The 18,301-nt window shown below is 39.8% G+C and overlaps 2 protein-coding genes across 2 annotated transcripts in view; one reads left to right on the top strand and one right to left on the bottom strand.

Annotated features, from left to right (window-relative positions):
- Positions 1-14,695, bottom strand: YIPF4 (Yip1 domain family member 4). The gene is made up of 6 exons (XM_069800492.1): positions 14,458-14,695; positions 10,749-10,902; positions 7,730-7,901; positions 5,442-5,519; positions 3,449-3,562; positions 1-1,049 (listed from the first exon to the last, which is right to left on the bottom strand). Exons 1-6 carry the CDS (start codon positions 14,540-14,542, stop codon positions 912-914), a joined length of 741 nt encoding a protein of 246 aa, XP_069656593.1. The 5' UTR covers positions 14,543-14,695; the 3' UTR covers positions 1-911.
- NLRC4 (NLR family CARD domain containing 4) overlaps positions 14,574-18,301 on the top strand; it is an 18,844-nt gene continuing 15,116 nt past the window's right edge. Inside the window, 1 exon segment of the mRNA XM_069801324.1 lies at positions 14,574-14,718. Coding sequence (XP_069657425.1) covers positions 14,574-14,718 — 145 coding nt within the window.

Raw genomic sequence — 18,301 nt, forward strand, 5'->3', positions numbered from 1 at the left:
TTAGGGGAGCATTAATTTTATTTTGTCATCATAAAATAACATTGTTTAAAGATCACACAAATTTGATAAATCATCTTTTTTTCTCCAACATTAAGCCAGTACTACATTTGAGAAAGGTGTTCACCCATTTCTCTGTAAATTCATAGTTTTAAGTAAAATAATTTGATTCTCTAAATATGCATTTTAATTAATTATGTCACACAGTAAATATCTTGCTCCTTTGGTCAGAGATAGTAAATGAAGACTTCAAATACTTCTATCTTCAGTTTTTAAAAACCCAATATACATCCTTAACCAAGGAGTATTTACGCTACACACAAGCCATAGATACAAAATGCACAGTATATACAGGTTCTGAAAACAAATTGGAATTTATAAAAACTCAATAGCCAAATCAAAGTAATTGAGGCACTAAATTAAAAGTAGTATCTTCATGTCTTGATTATACAGACTATTCTGTGAACAATCAGGACTGTTTCATAAATATATATTATCTACAGAATTTGCTGTGCCAAAAAAGCCAGCTGTGTTTAAGCTCAAAAGAAAAATTGCACTTCGAGATTGTTACAGTTAACTTCTCATTTTTCTCCTCAAATATAGTAACCTGGTCCTAGTGCTTTTGGCACAGGTATTGAGTTGTGGTTTTGCTACACTTTCTTATAAAACACAAGGTTCTTTTATTTTGTTCATTAAAATCTGAAGAGTCTTAAACAAACCTAGAACTTTGATACAAATCTATATAGCTACAATTGCTTCATTAAATAATATACACAAATATGCTCTTCGATCTTAAAACATCTTGACAACTGGATACAAAACAGTCACTTGTATTATCTCCAGTCTCCTTAATCTTATGCATTATCAGTCTGCAAATGAATAAAATATGGTTTCTGGCCACATCTTGCACTAGATCACACCCCAGTGTACAAGGACAGAAAATAAATGTATAATAAAAAGATTGGATAAATTAGAAGGGGTTTCTTGGTCTTGAATTCTTCTCCAACTAATAATGATGCGGCACTGTATGCAGCCCAAAAGACTCCAAACAACTGAAAAAGAAGATGAACAGTCTTAGCTGACACCACAAGAAAATCTCTCCAAATACCAAGATAAATATCAGTTCATCTCTCAATATAATTAAAAATAAACCCCTCAAAGAATTTTTGGGGGAAGAACTCCACACACACATAAAACAAATACATTAAGCATTTTCATTTAAGTTTAGAGAAATATTTAACAAATAGGCATGTTATTTTCATTTGAGACATTTTTATTCAAGTGAGCAACTAAGGATCTACAGTAAGTTTTCTCTAATGTAAGACATATGGGTACCATAAAGCAAGCTGTAAACTTACATATACCGATAATTTGAAACTTCACTGGATTAATAACTTTTCTTTCTACCTTGACTGTCCCTAACTATTAACTCCTCTCTTTCTTAAGCAAAAGAGTTACTATACTTGACTGTTCCTCCTACAATTTATACCAGAGGGTTAAATTACCATTTTTTATTTCAGGATTCATCTGGCTCATAAGCTTTTCTTTAATTACAGTACCTCCACCTTCAAGGTAACTGAACCTCACATTCCTATTCCTTTCAGGTGCAGTGAGAACCCTGCTGAAGTACAATCTGTACCAAAAACTATACTGCTTACTAAGTTAAGAAAGAACCAGTTTAACAGACTGGTAGAAAGTAACATTACCTATGAATATCTACTATGTTGTATGAAGTTACCATGCATACTTTTAAAAAAAAAATGTCTTGAAGTCAGTGAACTTGACTCAAACCTCAAGCTAACAAGGTTATAGCAAAAAGTAATCAGACATTATTATCCTTTAGCAGCACCTTGAATATTAATAAAAATGGAAAAATACTTAAAACTGATTTGCATGCAAAAACACTGTAATCTTCTGCAAAACAGAAGACCAAAGAGGGCAGCCATAATAGGACCCCAGCAAATAACTTTTTCCACAGTTTTGTCAGAGAAGCTGAAGCCACTTGAGGGATTATGTGGCCAGTTCAACAGCCGTTGTAAAAAAAACCAAACCAAACAACCAAACAAAACAAAACAACAAAAAATTTGCATGTGATTGCATACTTCTGTTCTTGCTGCCTAACCCAGGACTGCAGAGATGGACAAGAAGGACAATCAAAATCATGACTGAATTCCCTAAGATACATTAGGAAAATTGCAGCAATTATAACAATTGAGGTGCATTACTTGAGTAGTTTACTTTGCTGATTGCAGCTGGAAAAGAACTGACTGGAATTTCACTATTTCACTGTAAGTTCCCCAACTTAAGGACTGTGAAATATTACCCCAAGCACAGAGCTCTCAAGCCATAAGAAGTAGTACTTGTCACAGCATAAGTAGTATTGGCCATATGGGGCTTGTCCTGCATTTTCACACTAATGATGCAAAGGTAATAACCTTGCACAGATCCTCCTGAAGTAAATGTAAGACTGTTAGTAGTAATCAAGTAACAAAGGTTTCATTAACGTATTTATTTTCAAGTCATATTATTAGTTAACTGCCAAATTAATGATTTGCTTTCTCACTGTACCACTTAATAGTAATTGCTGTGTTTGTGATTTGTTAACTTGCAATTTTGTTATTTATTATACACTTCAGTTGTACTTCAATTATACTGTTTACCAGCAAGTTAAAACCACAGAAATCAATCAAATCAACAGAACAAGAACTCAAAAAGCATACAGCTTAGCTAGTAACAGAATTTTCTCAGTCAACCTTTCCAAAAGTTCAGCAATAACTTCAAAGGCTACCTAAAAGGGCTTTAAGAAGTACTGGAAGTGTTCAGGAACATTATGTAGTTCTGGGATCTTTCAGGGAACATTACTAGTTTCATAAAAGGTGTCCAACCACAGGTGGTATCAGGCAAGTTATTCTTGCTTTGTGCCTTACATTCCACATCTGTAAAATCAGAACAATACTTACCTTCTCTGCAAAGGGTATTGAGAGCTTTGTACTGCTACCACCATGGGAAGGTCTCAGAACAATGACTAACGTCATATTCATGCTGCAGTAACTAAAAATAAACTGGATGATGGGGGAAGGGATAGAACAGCTTATTTTCAGATTCTTCATTTTGAGGTTTATTTATGATCCTCTTAAAATGATAATCCTATTTATTTTTAATGCAGCTATTATAGCACAGCAAAATATTAAACAGAAGCTAACCTGATATCAACAGGTGTTGTTATAGCAACAGCACTGTATATCCCCAAATACTCAAAAGAAACATTTAAAACAGAATTCACTTAGCAGTCATGTTCCCCACGCTAATCAAAAGGATCACAGAGCTCACATTGTAGTTCTGAATATTGTGACATTGTTACATTGTCCTGAACAGATCAATACTTGAAGTGTTAGGAAAGTGACTTAAAAAATAACTGTAAACAATTCTCAACAGACAATACTGAACTTACTTTTATTAGGGTAGAAACAACTTCAAATGATCCAACCACCAGAAGTACAGGTGCTATGACAATGAGGGGAAGTAGGGAATATCCTATCACACCAAGAACCTGGCCATAAGCAACCTGAAATTTTCAAGAACATAAAAACAAGGTTTTTAGTACTCAATCTTTGTGACCAAACAGACTTTGATCTTGTTATAACAGTATGAATAGCGATAATAATGTGTTAGGTATTAATGAAATTTCAGCTAAAGGAAGCTTGCTAGTATGAAAATTGTTTTTGCATGCTACCCCCTAGAATTTTGTAATTAATCATTCAGCTCTCTTAGAAATGCTGCCTTCGTTTTTATTTTTTTTTAAACACTGTAAATGACAATTTTATCACTTCCAAGGCAAGTATTTACACAGGTTAAAATATGTAATTCCACCCAACCCTCACATTTTCATGTTCCGCCTTAAGTGGTTCTCAACTGCCACTCTCCATGGAGTGTAAATATGATACCCAGGAGCACAGAACTAGAACAGACCTCTTAGTCAATAGCTGTAGTCCCGGCTGTCATAAGCAGCAAAGATTTAATTTTCTGCATTAACATACTCATATCCATGATACATAAATAAATATATAAAGCACATGAATGCTTTTAGCATCAGTGGAAGACCTAGAACCTGATGCCTCTAAGGCACAGAAATCTTCTCATTTCCAGTTGAATTTATTATGACTATCTTAAACAGATTTATTCAAATATTTCCATAGCTGGTTTTAGCTTCATGGGGATTAAAATGTCTGATTCTCCCCTACTACAGTTTGAAATGTTCCTGGGCCCAGCTAGGCTTCTTGGATTTAACAGGAAAACTAGTGGCAAGACAAGTGACCATCTTGCAAGCAATCTCTTGTGGCTGTTGATACTTAACAGTGAACTGTGCAGACCTATACTTTCTCCCCAGTTTATACATTCTGGTAATTTCACATTTTGAGCCACAAAACAGATTGATTTAAGGGCATCTGGATTATGCTGGTATGCAGAAATACCATGCAACCACATATATAAAAGCTTTTTCTTTCAAAACAGTGTTCACACAAGAAGATGCTAGCAATTACGATTAAAAGGAAAATCTAAAAAAAATTAAAGTAAATGTAAATAACATAGGAAGTCTGCAACACCAGTTCATCATTAATGCAAGATGCATAGTAAAAATACAAAAATCAAGTATCACTGAATATTTAGCTCTTCACAACACAGTTCAATGCATTTTATGCTGCGGAGCCACTTTAAGAAGTTTGTACCCTCCTGACTGTTCCACTGTAGCTGCCTGTGGGCCTTGCTGTAAGTCATTTTTTGTTGTTTACACCTGAATCACTTAGTGACTCAATCTGTAAACAGCTCAAACAGCTATTCCAACCCTGCTGGTGCAAGCAGCTGGAGGGAGCGATGTAGGCCAGAACTTCAATTGGCTTTGCAGTTGGAGAACATGCACTGACTTTCCTCTTTTAAGGGGTTTGAATTGCATCAGGCCAAGGATGAAAACAAACACTGGTGGGTGCTCTACCCACAAAGACATTATACAACTGCAGCTAGCCCCATTAAAAAAAAAAAAGTTTAAATAAAGGGCAGCACAAGAGCAGTGCAAAGGAGGAGAAAGGGTCCCATTTAGCTCAGTGACTAAAAAACTGAAAGCACTTGTCCCTTAAGAATGGACTTCAGTTCTGGATCACAGGCACCTGTTAGAATTTCTGGGATTCATAGTACAAATTTCCAGATTGTTTATCACATCCAGCGCACCATATATCACACAAAGATTAGCTGACCATGTCTGTATTTTAGATTTTATTTTGGAGGCCAGGAACCTGAAATGTAGACATTACACTTACCAACTGCATCCATTCTTAGCTGGCTACAAGGTCCAAAGCCAAGCACCAAGAAAACTCAACTACTACTGAAAAAAGTAGCCAAGAGACTTTATATTACCTCCCCCTATGTCCTTTTTGCACACAGGTACTTACTTCTCCTCCAAGAACCCTGGCCAGTAAAAAAATTGTCAAGGATCCAAATATCCAAATAGTTATAATCCAAGACACAACCTTAAGAGATAAAGAACAATTCATTTATATTAATCATTTTCATTGTGAGAAAGGAAAACTCATTTCTATTAATCACTTTCACTGCAGTCAACGATTTTATTACGCAAAACTGAATTCTGAATTGCGGCAAGAATAGTTTTTACTTAGTATCACAATGCAACTTGAGAATAAAATTCAGAGGTTACATTTACAGAATCATATTAATGGTAAGTTTGGTGAACGTGGAATGCATGTGCAGTGTTTTATGAAAGTATTGTAATATTGTAGCAGAGTAGGAAGAGTTTAGTTAAAACTACGGCTAAGACGACCCTAGCTAAATGTCTTCACATCCTGCCTATTACAAAATGTGGGCTCAGACAATTTTTAAAAGTCAGGCCAACCAACACAAGGAGTTGGAATTCTGTTTCTTTCATCCATAAAGACGCCACTTTATTCTTTACTCAAACTGAGAATGCTCAGAAGAAGACATAGAACTTTAACTCTCAGTAGAGCTTGATGATTACAACTTAACGAACAGCCCCAGACTCCTGGAGCAAAGTCTGTCATTTTTTCTTGCTTCTTTCATTGCTCTGCTCTTAAACTGAAGAAGAAATCTTAAAATCATTCTCTGGCTTAACAGAACCTTCAAAGTAACTTAGCTATTCTTGGAGTTGAGCCACTGGGAGGATTAGAAGTGAAGCTCTCCCTTTTGAAATACTTCTGTTTCCTTCTAAAAAGGTATCAGTCCAGTCTCTGCATTTTCAAATGTACAATAGCTGACCTTAGAAGTGAAGTTAGTACTCAATATAATATTTTGCTTAATTAAAAGTTCCAGATTCCCAGAAGAATCAAATAGGGGAAAACCAGATAAAAACCACAGCACAACTGAAAAAGAATAGATAAATATAAGAGCTTTATGCTATTTGTGAAAATAGCACATGGCCTCCTTTTACTTCCTGCTTTCTTCCACTGTCTAAAAGAAGAGGACCAGATTAAAGTCTTAGAGCTGGACTGCTCATCTTTCTCCAGCCTACAACCCACCATTCAGTTCATCTAGTCTAGCTGCTGTCAGTCATCCTGTTGCTAGCTACTAGCTTTTCCTTCTCACACACGTACAGCACTCTTGCATTGGTACAGTAAATTCACTGTTCCTAAGAAACATCAGGCCTACTTTTCAGGTACAGTAGGTACATGAACTGCAGAAGGTAGTTTATCTGTCATGGGATCAAGGAATGGTCCTTGCTTTACCTAGGAGACAGCTAAGTGGTCCACCAAGATGACTTGAATAATACAGTGGTTTAGTCTACTCACTTCAAGTCTCATAGAAACAAGATACTGAGAATGAGTTGTCAGTCAGCATTTGGTACACCATATGGAAGCCAGAGGTCGCAAAAGGAATGATTTTATCACACCATTCACAAAAATCCTTGCATAAGCACATTCTGCTACTTTACATATGGCTTACTGCTATACTACATTGTATTTAAAACAACTGGAACTACACATATAGTCATAAAGATTTCTGAAGCAGGATCACCTAGGCTCACACTCAAATTGTGACTATAAATAATACCACTTCTCTATTTCAATGTGAACTTAAAGAAAAAAGCTAATGGTGTTTATGGAGGCCAATTAAATCTGCACAATGCCTCTGAATAGCTATTCAGGCTAGAGTTCAAAAGGAATTATGGAAAAAGTCTATTGACGAGAGGAAAATTATCTGATTGTAACTGAGCAGGGAGGACAAAATAGCAAATGGCTCTAATGAAGATTTAACATACCAGATAACAGCGGTGAAATAGTATGAATTAAACAAGTAGCTTTATTTGTCAGGAAATTAAAATTCATGGCATCCAAGCAAATGTCATTCCATAACATTTTTTAGTAATAAAAAGCACATTAACAAAAGGTCACAATTAAAATGGAAAGATTCACTAATATGACTATAAACCCATTAGTATCAATCTGTTTCCTCTAGAAACCACAACTTTCCTTTGTTGTACTGTATAAAAATAAACCTGACATTTCACCACAATTAACTTATCTGTGGGCTATTTAATACATTTCTTACTGCTGTCTTTCTACCTATTAAATTGAGAGACAGCATTTGAAATGCTTTGCATTAGTATGTGAAGAAATTACTTTCTAGCTATGTAAGAATGCAAATTACTTAGCAATCATGCCCCAAAATTTAGCTTAGATTTCTTTTTAGGTAGAAGGCTTACACCTACCTTAAATTGTCCATATAATGAAATCATTGAGAAGAAGAGGACAACTGCCAGAGGACCCCAAAAGTCTGGATTGTCTCTCACTACCTGCCTATTAAACCCAAGGGATGGCATAGGCATCAACACACATCGAATTTTGTAGTAAATATCCTTCAGATCAATGTCAAGTTCTTCCCTGAAATTGTAAAGCAAGAGAGCATTACTGTACACCACAGTAATGAAGTAGAGCATAAAAATAAGCACAGGGACAAACAGTAGGTTTATAGAGCAAGTCTCCTGTCACCCATAAGGCTTTCTGAAGCCCTAACTAGAAAAGAACAGTTCGTCCACAACAAAGCAACACCATACCTTCATCCCACATTCAGTAACTGGTATGACACAGTTAGATATATTTAGTTACTTAAAAATCAATTGCATGACTGAGAACAGAAAACATACACAACATACCCTAGCAGTCTACATTAAAACAGTAGATCTATTTTCTGACATGCAGGAACACATGACACATTCATACCCTTGTAACTACTGAAAAGTCAAAGACATGCATACACAAAAGTAGGATGTCTGTGTATTCCTGTGCTGAGCAGTTTGCCATGAGCACACTTATTATGGAAACATTTTACTTCAAATTCTACAAGAAAGAATACCCTTACATTCACTAATCCCAAACCATTCAAAATACATCAGGTAAAAACAATTTTTTAAATTAAAATGGGGTTTAAACTTGCTTCAACAACAGTAGTCTTCTGCAGACAAGTTTATGCCAATTGTTTAATTACTGGGTAAAAAAATAAATAAAAGTCAATTAAATTAGCGATAAATTCTGTCAACAGATCTTGCTCTTCTCCAATTGCCTTCTCTACTCCCTGATACAAACTATCTGTAAGCAGGTACAAATTGACCACAAGACTCTTCTGGATAGGAGACTCTTGACTCTTCACTGGCACATCTTGCCCTGATTATCCTAGCATGAAGGGAAGGAATCAGACTTCCCAAATAACAGGCAATTCCACTTCTTTAAGTTTATGAGTGGAACCTTAAGACAGAACTGTACACTAATGTTTTCCTTATGCAGTCATGACTGAGGAGCTCTGAAGAGTTGCAAGAGACTTCCCGGCAGATACCCCTCTACTCTACATTTAAGAGCACAATGGAGAAAGATGTAGAATCATATCCTAAGTCCATTCATGAAAGTTTTGTACAAGGCTTTGATTTATGGCTTTTTTCCTTAGAAAAGCTGAAGCAAGAAATAAACACAAAGACATAATTCACCACAATTTCTCTTTTAAAAAAAAATTAAATACTGCTCCTTGAGTCTCTCAAGGCAACTTCAGGATTGCTATTACTGAAGCTATTTCAGAACTGGTATTACTAACCTGTGACTAAATAACAAAAATTGTTCTTTAACACATCCCTGAATCTAAGGAGTAAATTAGAAGCATCTATTTTCCTGTGTTTATCTAAACAGGATGTAGCATTCCTACATTTTATTCTGAAGACTGTGTAACACAAATATTTCCTGTCTTGAAATAATTCTTTGTCACCACCTAGTGCTTCTGACAGTTTCTTACTTGAATAAACAGTCTTTCGCATGAAGCTGACAGCTACCTCACCTAAGAAGTGATGGTAGCTGTAATGGGAAACAAGTGTCTGGAGTAAGGCTGCCCAATGAGAAAGGGGAAAAAAAAAAAAAAAAAAAAATCTCACTCTATTGAACACTTGCACAGTAGCACTGCATTGGTGAACTTCCCTTCGCTGGCTGCTATTGTTTAAATCCTTAGTAGGATTCAGGCTACAAGGCTTCATTACAGCACATGTTCTGGGAATAATCACAACTGCACAGAAACTGCTACATGAAAGTCAGATCTTCTCTGTTAGGACAATTATATTCATCCTGTTTGCCACAAACTGATGATTTTCCTGGCATGTTCTCCTCGCTCCCAGCAATCAGCAGCTTAGAACACCTAGCTGTCTTTGAATCACAAACTTGGGTTTTGTGGTATAAAAAGTTACACAGAAGTGGGAATTCATATGTTGTCACCTCAGTACACCATTCTGTTTCTTAATTAAAAGTTAGAGGTTTCCAGAACAGATATTCCCACAAGGAGCTACTTCCGCACACGTCAATTTAAAGTGCTTTTCGAGTAGCAGTTTCATTATTAAGCTCTCCAGGCATCTGTTCCCTCCCAACACTCTCATTTGAGTTCTCCAGAGTACTCTCCTGCTCACTCCATTTTTTTTAAAGCATCTTTATCTTTAATTCACACTGGAAAACACTGAGGCACTGAGAATGAAGTTGCTTAGGTGCAGAACAAAGACTACAACCGAGGCTGCCTGACTTACAGTGTAGTAACCTTAAGATACAAACCTTCTTCAGCCAACCATGTTTCTGTGAACAGAACAAGGTATGTAGAGATTTTCAGTTTTAAGGACATTTTTGTCTTTCAACACTAACACCCTTTTAATCTAGCTTTATAATATAAGATAGCATCAACGATAATAAAGTTTGTGCTACCTTGATTCTAGCATCCCTACTGTAATAAGCATGATTCACAATGCTTTTACTTCAGAGTAACTGACAGAATTTACTTAGATTTACATAACATAAATCTTTCCACAGCATTGTCCTAGCCTTCGATTCTCTGACAGCATTAAGAAACTCACAACATCAGCGCAAAACATAGAAAGAATACAATCTAATTTTTTAAACCATTACAAGATCAACAGATAAGAGCAGAAAAGCCATAAAAGCTTTATACTTACAGAGATTAATAAAATTGCATTTTACCTCCTCCTTCCTTCCCTACAGTGAACAATAAGCCTCTCTTTTACACTAAAAATAAAACCCATAATGACAAACAATGTTTTCATTCCTGCCAAAGAAAACACTCATTGGTCAAGTAATATGTCAAACAGAATTCTAGTCACAGCAAAAGGCTGTGGGACAATTTGAGAGGCTACAATTTGTTTGTTTGTCCTACACAGCTAATATAGATAGATACCAAAAATAATTAGGACATACAGGAGTGGCTTGTTATCTTCTGGGTCATCATCTTCCACTTCTAGAAGCCAGCCATACCCTCTCTGTCTTAGGAATGTAGTAGCAGTAGATTCTTTGATGAATTCTCCTCCAAGATTTAGCTTAACATCTGGAGTTGTTATGGAGCCACTAAGATCTTAGAGAAAAAGGGAGATAAAAATACACCTTTTTATGTCTTGCCAAAAGCCATTTGATTTCAAAAGTACTGGAAGATAAACAACAGACATACAAAGCTACATGTGCTGGTCATCACCATGAAATACTCAAAGTTAAAATTACACTTTAACAGATACATAGCCTGGTTTTAATGCAATAGTAACAATGTTGGGTTAGGTCTCAAATTACCAAGTTTTAGCTTCTAGATGGAACTCTTGTTTGGATGACACGGTGTTATGGTATGACAGAAAGGCTTCAATTTGTGCTTTATCATTAAGCATTTAAAGGCATAAAAGGAGTTAACTAATGAAAGTCTCATCATACTGTAAGTTGTGGATTATTTACCATTTTTTGCTGGCCATACTATACCTCTTTTGGAGCCCATTTCTGCACAGTGGCATTGTTTCAGCCAAACCATTCTCTGCTTTTATGTCCAATTTTTCATGAAAGGAAAACATTTGTAGAAGTGTTCATTTGTAGCCTGCCTTTAATACAGGTGAAAATGTTAGGAAAAAATATTATCAGAGATCCTTAGGCTCCAGCCAATAAGAAGAGACACAAGGAGTTCTCATCAATATACTATGATCTTGCTCTGCCACAGTACTAAACAAAACAAAGAGCAACTTATGTATGTTCTGGCTGTGTCAAAGTCAGCAATAAATGTTAATTTTATTCTCTCATTGTATTCAGTTATATACAGGTGAAAAATACAAAATAGTAACTGAAAATATATGAAGCAACTTTAAGAAAGAAAAAAATATAGAAGAGGGAAATAATTATTCCTTTAGGGAATCATGGATTTCCATTGTTTGCTAAAAAGGAAAAATGCAAACAGAATCATGTAAATTTTTTCTACAGACCTTATTACAAATATATTGAGACACAAAAAAAATCTCCTCTCATCCAGCACCTTTTCACTTCACCAAAGAAAATCTTATTTTGCTTTTCCATTGTTGTGTGTTCCTCATACAAAAAAGTTCCTAGGCACAGATTTCCTAAAACACCTAGCTATAGCAAGTATTTCTGAAACACATACTCACAGAGGCAAGTCAGGCAATATTTGTAGATTACATTTGTGACATCTTCTATCAAAACACAATGTAGTTTTATAGAAACAAAATTTGTACAGTGACAGAATCTCACACAGTCTTTAGCCAGCATATGTGAAGTGTTCACTGATCACTCAATATTACAATTAATTTAACAGAATTCTGCTTCCCAAATCAGCTTGCTAGGCCGCTCAAATTTAAGCTCCTCCATAAATGCTTTTCAACCATTTCATTACCACGAGAGTTAATGATCCATTGCTTTGATTCATGGAACACCATCTGCACAGAATCCTCGTAAAGATCACTGTAACTTAAAGAAGGAATTTCCCTTGCTCCTGTCAGCATCAGCACACATACCCTGTTCTCAACAGACACAAGCAAAACCTTCCTCTGTTGTTTACAGAGGGAGGAAAAAAGAAAAATGTATTCTTGATGCCTGGACATCAAGGTAGAGAAAGCCTCAGAAGTTTTGTATTGTCACTGGGACCCTTTTGTCATATTTGTTCATGCTACAAAATAACACTTCTTTGCAAGGCGAGGTTCTTGCCACTCTTTGTGCACAAATGTGGCTGTCAAAACAAGCAAATATAACAGTCCAACCAGTCATCTATTTCTCCCTTCTCAGTGACCACTGAAAACCCATCCTGCGGCAGGGAAGCTTCTACACAAGTCTTATTTACCAAGACTCCTTTTAGCAGTTGGCAATTGGTGAATACCTACAAGCACACTTTTTAATCATGAAACCTATTAACATGATCTTAAGTCTATTTTGCAAGACATCTCAGGTAGGAGGACATAAAGGTGCAGAAACCAAGGGAAAAAAATCCGCCACCTCATCTTCTATAGACTGCTTTGAATGAGATGGTTAACAGCAAGCCAAGCGCTGAAGAATCTGCCAAGAATTGATGGTTCTGATGCTGGCTAGTGAGAATTAGGGTGCCTTCACTGCTACTGCCTCAGTCAGAACACCACAGAAGCAAAACTGAGGTATCTCACATGCCTCATTTCAACCAGGCATTGTGGAAAACCAGCTTTCAAGGCAGTCTTTGCTCTCAATTTTGAAAAAGCAGTACAGGAGGCAAAAAAAAAAATCCCAAACAGTCTGTTCTTTCTACCATATCTGTCCAGCTAATTGAGAACACCTCTCCAGCACTCTTTCCTCTCATGGAAATAAGATAGGAAAATAAAACAGCTTGTACTTTTATATTTCATATGGATTAAGATTTGGGAAACAAATAGAAATTAGAGTGCAACGTGTAGTATTTTAATTTAAAAATATCAAGCTGTTTAACTTTGCTTATGTTTTTGTTTGTTAGGGTACCTCTATGCAGCACTAAGCAGACTGACTACACTTAAACAGGCAGGAGATCTTGCCTTGCTTGTGTTTATAAAGAACACAGAGCTGAGTCCAATTCCACACCTCCTACTAGACAGGTGGCTGTATTGGATTGGGTTCAGCATTGCTCAACAAATGCTTCCAGAGGGAATCCAGAGAGTTTCCACTCAGAGGTACATGGATCCTTTTTCAGACCAAGGTGGAGAAGAAAAACAAAACAGGAAAAAACCCCCACCCCAACCCAACAAAAAGCCACAGCCGTGACTGTACCTGTAGATTAGTATTCCTTGTCAGAAGGACTGGGAAGTTCACCAAAGAACAGGTATTCTACAGTAGTTGTTCCAATTCAGTAATTCTTTTCCAGGGTGGGGCACACGAGTCAGGATTTACATGATTCCCTACCCCTGTCCACAATTACAACAGTAACTAAATACATACATAAAGTAGAGTGCTTGTTGTTTAAATGGGTAGAGCCCAAAAGACCATTCTGCACCAAAAGTTAGCACAACGTTGACTCTTGTATGTTCATTTTCAGTCTTAAGGCAGATTTTCACGGCATGCTGGTACACTACTGCTATTTGTGCAGCAGTCAGGCAGCAGGCCACACTTCACCCCCTAAACTACACACAGGGCTTCTTCCGCCCGCCCATTACTGCGCTGAAACGAGACACGGTACAGAGACTTTGGCACAGCGTTACAGCGAATGTGAACATGCGGTACAACCCTCGGTAGACACCAAACTGCGCCTCCAGCAACGTGGGGAAAGAGAAGCGCTTGCCACGGTTATGGCAGGTCGCCGGGCACAACCTGGAATACGGCTTTCGGAGAACCCGAGAAACGGCGCACCGCGGCCGGCCCTGCCACGCCGGTGCTTCCGCCGCGCGGGTAACGCAGCTGCTCGCACCCGCCGTAAGCGCCGCTCCCGGCACCCCGCCGCAGTCCCGGGGCAGCGGCCCGGGGGCAGCGGCCACCCCGCTCCGCCTCCAGCCACGCCACCAGCCTCGGGGGCGGGGAGGGGGGGAGGAGGAGGAGGAGGGCGAGGCAGGCACCTCTTGCCTCAGCGGCACGGCAGCCGCCCGCTCCCCGCGGGCCTCGCTGAGCCCTTCTCTCGGGAAGGCGGGCGCGGCCCCAACCGCGGCCCCGCGCTCACCTTCGGCGTCTGCCGAGGAAACAAAGGTGAAGTCCCCGTTGCTGGGCGCATAGAGCGGCGGCTGCTGAGGGCCCGGGGGCTGCATCTCCCCGCCCTCCGCGGGGGCTGCGGGGCCGATGGGGGCAGCGAGAGGCGAGCGGGCACCGGGGCCTGGGGCCTCCCCGGATCGCGGCGGCGGCGGCCGGCACCCACAGCACAGCCGCCTCGCAGGGCAACAACAAGCGACACCGCCCCTCCGATTGGCTGCTCGCAAGGCGCACCGTGATTGGCCGCCGGAGGGCCACGGCTGACTGGCTCCCCGGCTCTGTCTCGAGGAGTGAGGTCACTTCGGCTCCGATATAAAGCTCCTCCTGATTGGACGAGGCAGACCTGGCTGGCGGGAGGAGCTGTGGCGGGGTCTCTGTGCGCACCCCGCCGAGGGCTGGCCTCGGCTCCTGCGGCATCGTCCGGCCGGCGTCGCACGGCGGCGCCCTTCCCCTCCGCCCGCCGCCCTTCAGGGGCGGCCCGCCCCGCCTGTGCTGGGTCTGCTCCCCGTTGCCATTGGCATCCGTCCCCGGGCCGCCCGCGCGGAGGCCCTTTTTGGCGGCGCACAGATGCGGTGCTGGGCTGGGGTTTGGGGCTGCAGCCCAGAGATCAGTCCCCACCTGTTGCCGGCTCCTGAACAGGCCCCTTTGCTAGTGCCCTGTGCTATTTACGCTGCAAGACCTGTCGGTTATCAGTGTACCGGATCGGTACGGTACTTGAACGCCACGACAAAAGGTAGCCCCGGGAAACTCACCCGCCTCCCCCCCACCCCAAAAAAAAAAAGTTTTCTTCCAGCAAGTGCTTCTCGTGGAAGGTCGGCTGGCAAGACCATACGAACAACGAGAAACAGCCCTCTGATGGTGCTGGCTGGTGGGTGCAGGAGCTGCCGTCATCATGATGGGCAGTATTGAAGATAAGAGGCCGGATGTTGTAGTCCAGTCTGACCTCCCAGAACCGATCTGAAGGCTGATGGCAGAAATTTGGCATCTGCAGCACCCTGGGATGACAGCTTCACCCCCCTCACAGCCATCTGCAAGTTTTCCTGGTTGTCTTCCACAAGTTTTGTTCATCTATGTGGCCATTGCCCTCTGCCTGCCACCACCTACCAACTGCCTGTTAGCATGTTTAATTGTAACTCTGCTTCTCATTTCATAGTGAGATATTTTCTTCATGTCTTTCTATATGCTGCTTGACCCATGTAATCTGCTTCCTGCATACTGCTAAAAAATAGTATTTTGAACTTACGGTATCAAAAGATTTGCTGGAAAATGCTCAGCCTTTCAAATATAACTCTGCGCTTTTTATTTTTCTTTCTTTGTTGAATAAATGCATCATTGCAAATATTTTCCTTCCATGATGGATACGAAAAAAAGCATCCTTTTGACTGTTCAGAAGGAATTGCCTCCATCTTTACTATCCAGCGATTTTATATGGCTCTACCTCCCAGTATTGTGAAGGTCATCTGCAACCCTGTTGATAATTGTTTCCCATATACAATCCTAAATCTATTCTGTTACCCTATATCCTTTTTTTTTTTTTCTCCCATTCTTTTTGATTTAGAATCATAGAATCATTTAGGTTGGGAAAGACCTTCAAGATCATCAAGTCCAACCATCAACCATGCCCATTAAACCATGTTCTGGAGCACCTTTTGTATGTGCTTTTTGAATACCTCCAGGGATGGTGACTCAACCACTTCCCTGGGCAGCCTGTTCCAACACGTGACAACCCTTTTAGTAAAGAAATTTTTCCTAATATCCAACCTAAACCTCCCCTGCTGTAACTTGAGGCCATTTCCTCTCGTCCTATTTCCAGCCACCTCACTACAACCCCCTTTCAGGTAGTTGTAGAGAGCGATAAGGTCTCCCCTCAGCCTCCTTTTCTCCAGACTAAACAACACCAGTTCCCTCAGCCACTCCTCATAAGACTTGTGCTCCAGGCCCCTCACCAGCCTGGTTACCCTTCTCTGGACATACTCCAACACCTCAATGTCTTTCTTGTAGCAAGGAGCCCAAAACTGAACACAGTACTCAAGGTGCGGCCTCACCAGTGCTGAGTACAGAGGAACAACCACCTCCCTGCTCCTGCTGGCCACACTATTTCTGATGCAGGCCAGGATGCTGTTGGCCGCCTTGGCCACCTGGGCACACTGCTGGCTCATATTCAGTCGGCTGCCAACCAGCACACCCAGGTCTTTCTCTGCTGGGCAGCTTTCCAGCCACTCTTCCCCAAGCCTGTAGTGCTGCATGGGGTTGTTGTGACCGAAGTGCAGGACCCAGCACTTGGTCTTGTTGAAGGCTCCCTCTCAGTATCTATATGCAGTTTTCATGGTATTTTTTAAGCTATACTTGGCCCCTGTATATTAGTCATGTCCTTGGAAGTCCCCTGCCATTCTGAAGTTTCTGGATTGCTCTCCTGCAATTCCCTTGTCTAGAAGGAAATCTGGCATAGTCACAAATCAGACATAGAATGCAGCACATTGCGGACACTCTAGAATCACTGCCTTTTTAGTTCATAATTAAAATGCATTAGCATATCCAAAAACTTCTGCCACAGTTTTAAGCTGCTACATGCAAGATAGCTCCTCTACCAGGCCTTGCTAGCAGCAACTGTGATGAATAGAATAGAATAGGAGTTGGAAGGGACCTACAACGATCATCTAGTCCAACTGTCTGACCACTTCAGGGTTGACCAAAAGCTAAAGTATGTTATTAAGGGTATTGTCCAAATGCCTCTTAAACACTGACAGGCTTGGGGCATTGACCACCTCTCTAGGAAGCCTGTTCCAGTGTTTGACCACCCTCTTGGTAAAGAAATGCTTCCTAATGTCCAGTCAGATAACCTGCAAAGCATCACCTAGTGGTCTGTTCACGATCTGGTAGATGATAGTGCTGTGAAGCACGTTTTTGGCTGGCCTACAGAGACACCTATGTAGTACTAAAGAAGTTGCAAAATAATACAATTGAGATGCTGTTGCCAGGCTTTGAAGAATCAGGAACCAGGATCTCATGTTTTATGTGTTCAACAAATACTAGATTTAACAGAAAAGCTCCCAGATAACCTTGCTTAGGCTTAGCCATTAGCTCCTTCCCTCTGCTCCCTGCTGATTACCAATACATTTGTTCTCTGAGGACACTTTTTTTCCCTGACATCTCAGGGAAACAGGCTTAAATTTGGTATTCATGCTACATATATTTAATTCTACTTCATACATAGAAGTCATTAAATGCCATGGAGCATCAATATGGATGTATTTTAATTTGAAAAAGTTATGGGGTGAGAAATTGCATTAGAGCAGTTTTTTGATTTGGAGAAGGAACCTCCTTTCTCATATGTATCTCATTAAAGGAAATCACTGCGAGTTCCATCTCAAATAATTTTGGATAAGTAAAAGCCAGTATGATTTTTATGGAGAGAGAATGACTGAAAGCTTCTACTTTGCTATATCCAACCATAACTGAAGTTTCCATTTATATCAGATATAACCTGGGTTCAGGTTCTCCGTGGGCATTTTACAGTGATTATCAGTTCCCTTGCAGCAGCAGAAAAAAATCACCTATAATTTTTTATTGAAAACTGTCTTGATAATACAAAATGGCCCAGATATTTGTGTAATTTTATTTCCCCGTTAAAAAGTTGAGCAATCAAGACAACTGGTAAGAGTAACTAATTTTCTTAACTATTATGTGGAACTTGTTTGTTACAAAACCTTTGCAATAGGCTTCCTTCAATTTCTGATGTCTCTTCTTCTACTCTGTTACAGCCAGCGTGCCAGACTTCAAGGAGCTTTTGAATGATGCTCTTAGTCATATGGTTTATT

The sequence above is a fragment of the Haliaeetus albicilla genome, chromosome 13, assembly GCF_947461875.1.
Source record: "Haliaeetus albicilla chromosome 13, bHalAlb1.1, whole genome shotgun sequence".
Taxonomy (NCBI): domain Eukaryota; kingdom Metazoa; phylum Chordata; class Aves; order Accipitriformes; family Accipitridae; genus Haliaeetus; species Haliaeetus albicilla.

Coding starts and splice junctions, on each gene's coding strand:
- YIPF4 (XM_069800492.1), bottom strand. CDS start 14,542: ATGCAGCCCCCGGGCCCTCAGCAGCCGCCGCTCTATGCGCCCAGCAAC. Junction 5,520..7,729: donor CATTATATGGACAATTTAAG/GTAGGTGTAAGC, acceptor TTATCTCTTAAG/GTTGTGTCTTGGATTATAAC. Junction 1,050..3,448: donor TTGTTTCTACCCTAATAAAA/GTAAGTTCAGTA, acceptor CTTCTTTTTCAG/TTGTTTGGAGTCTTTTGGGC.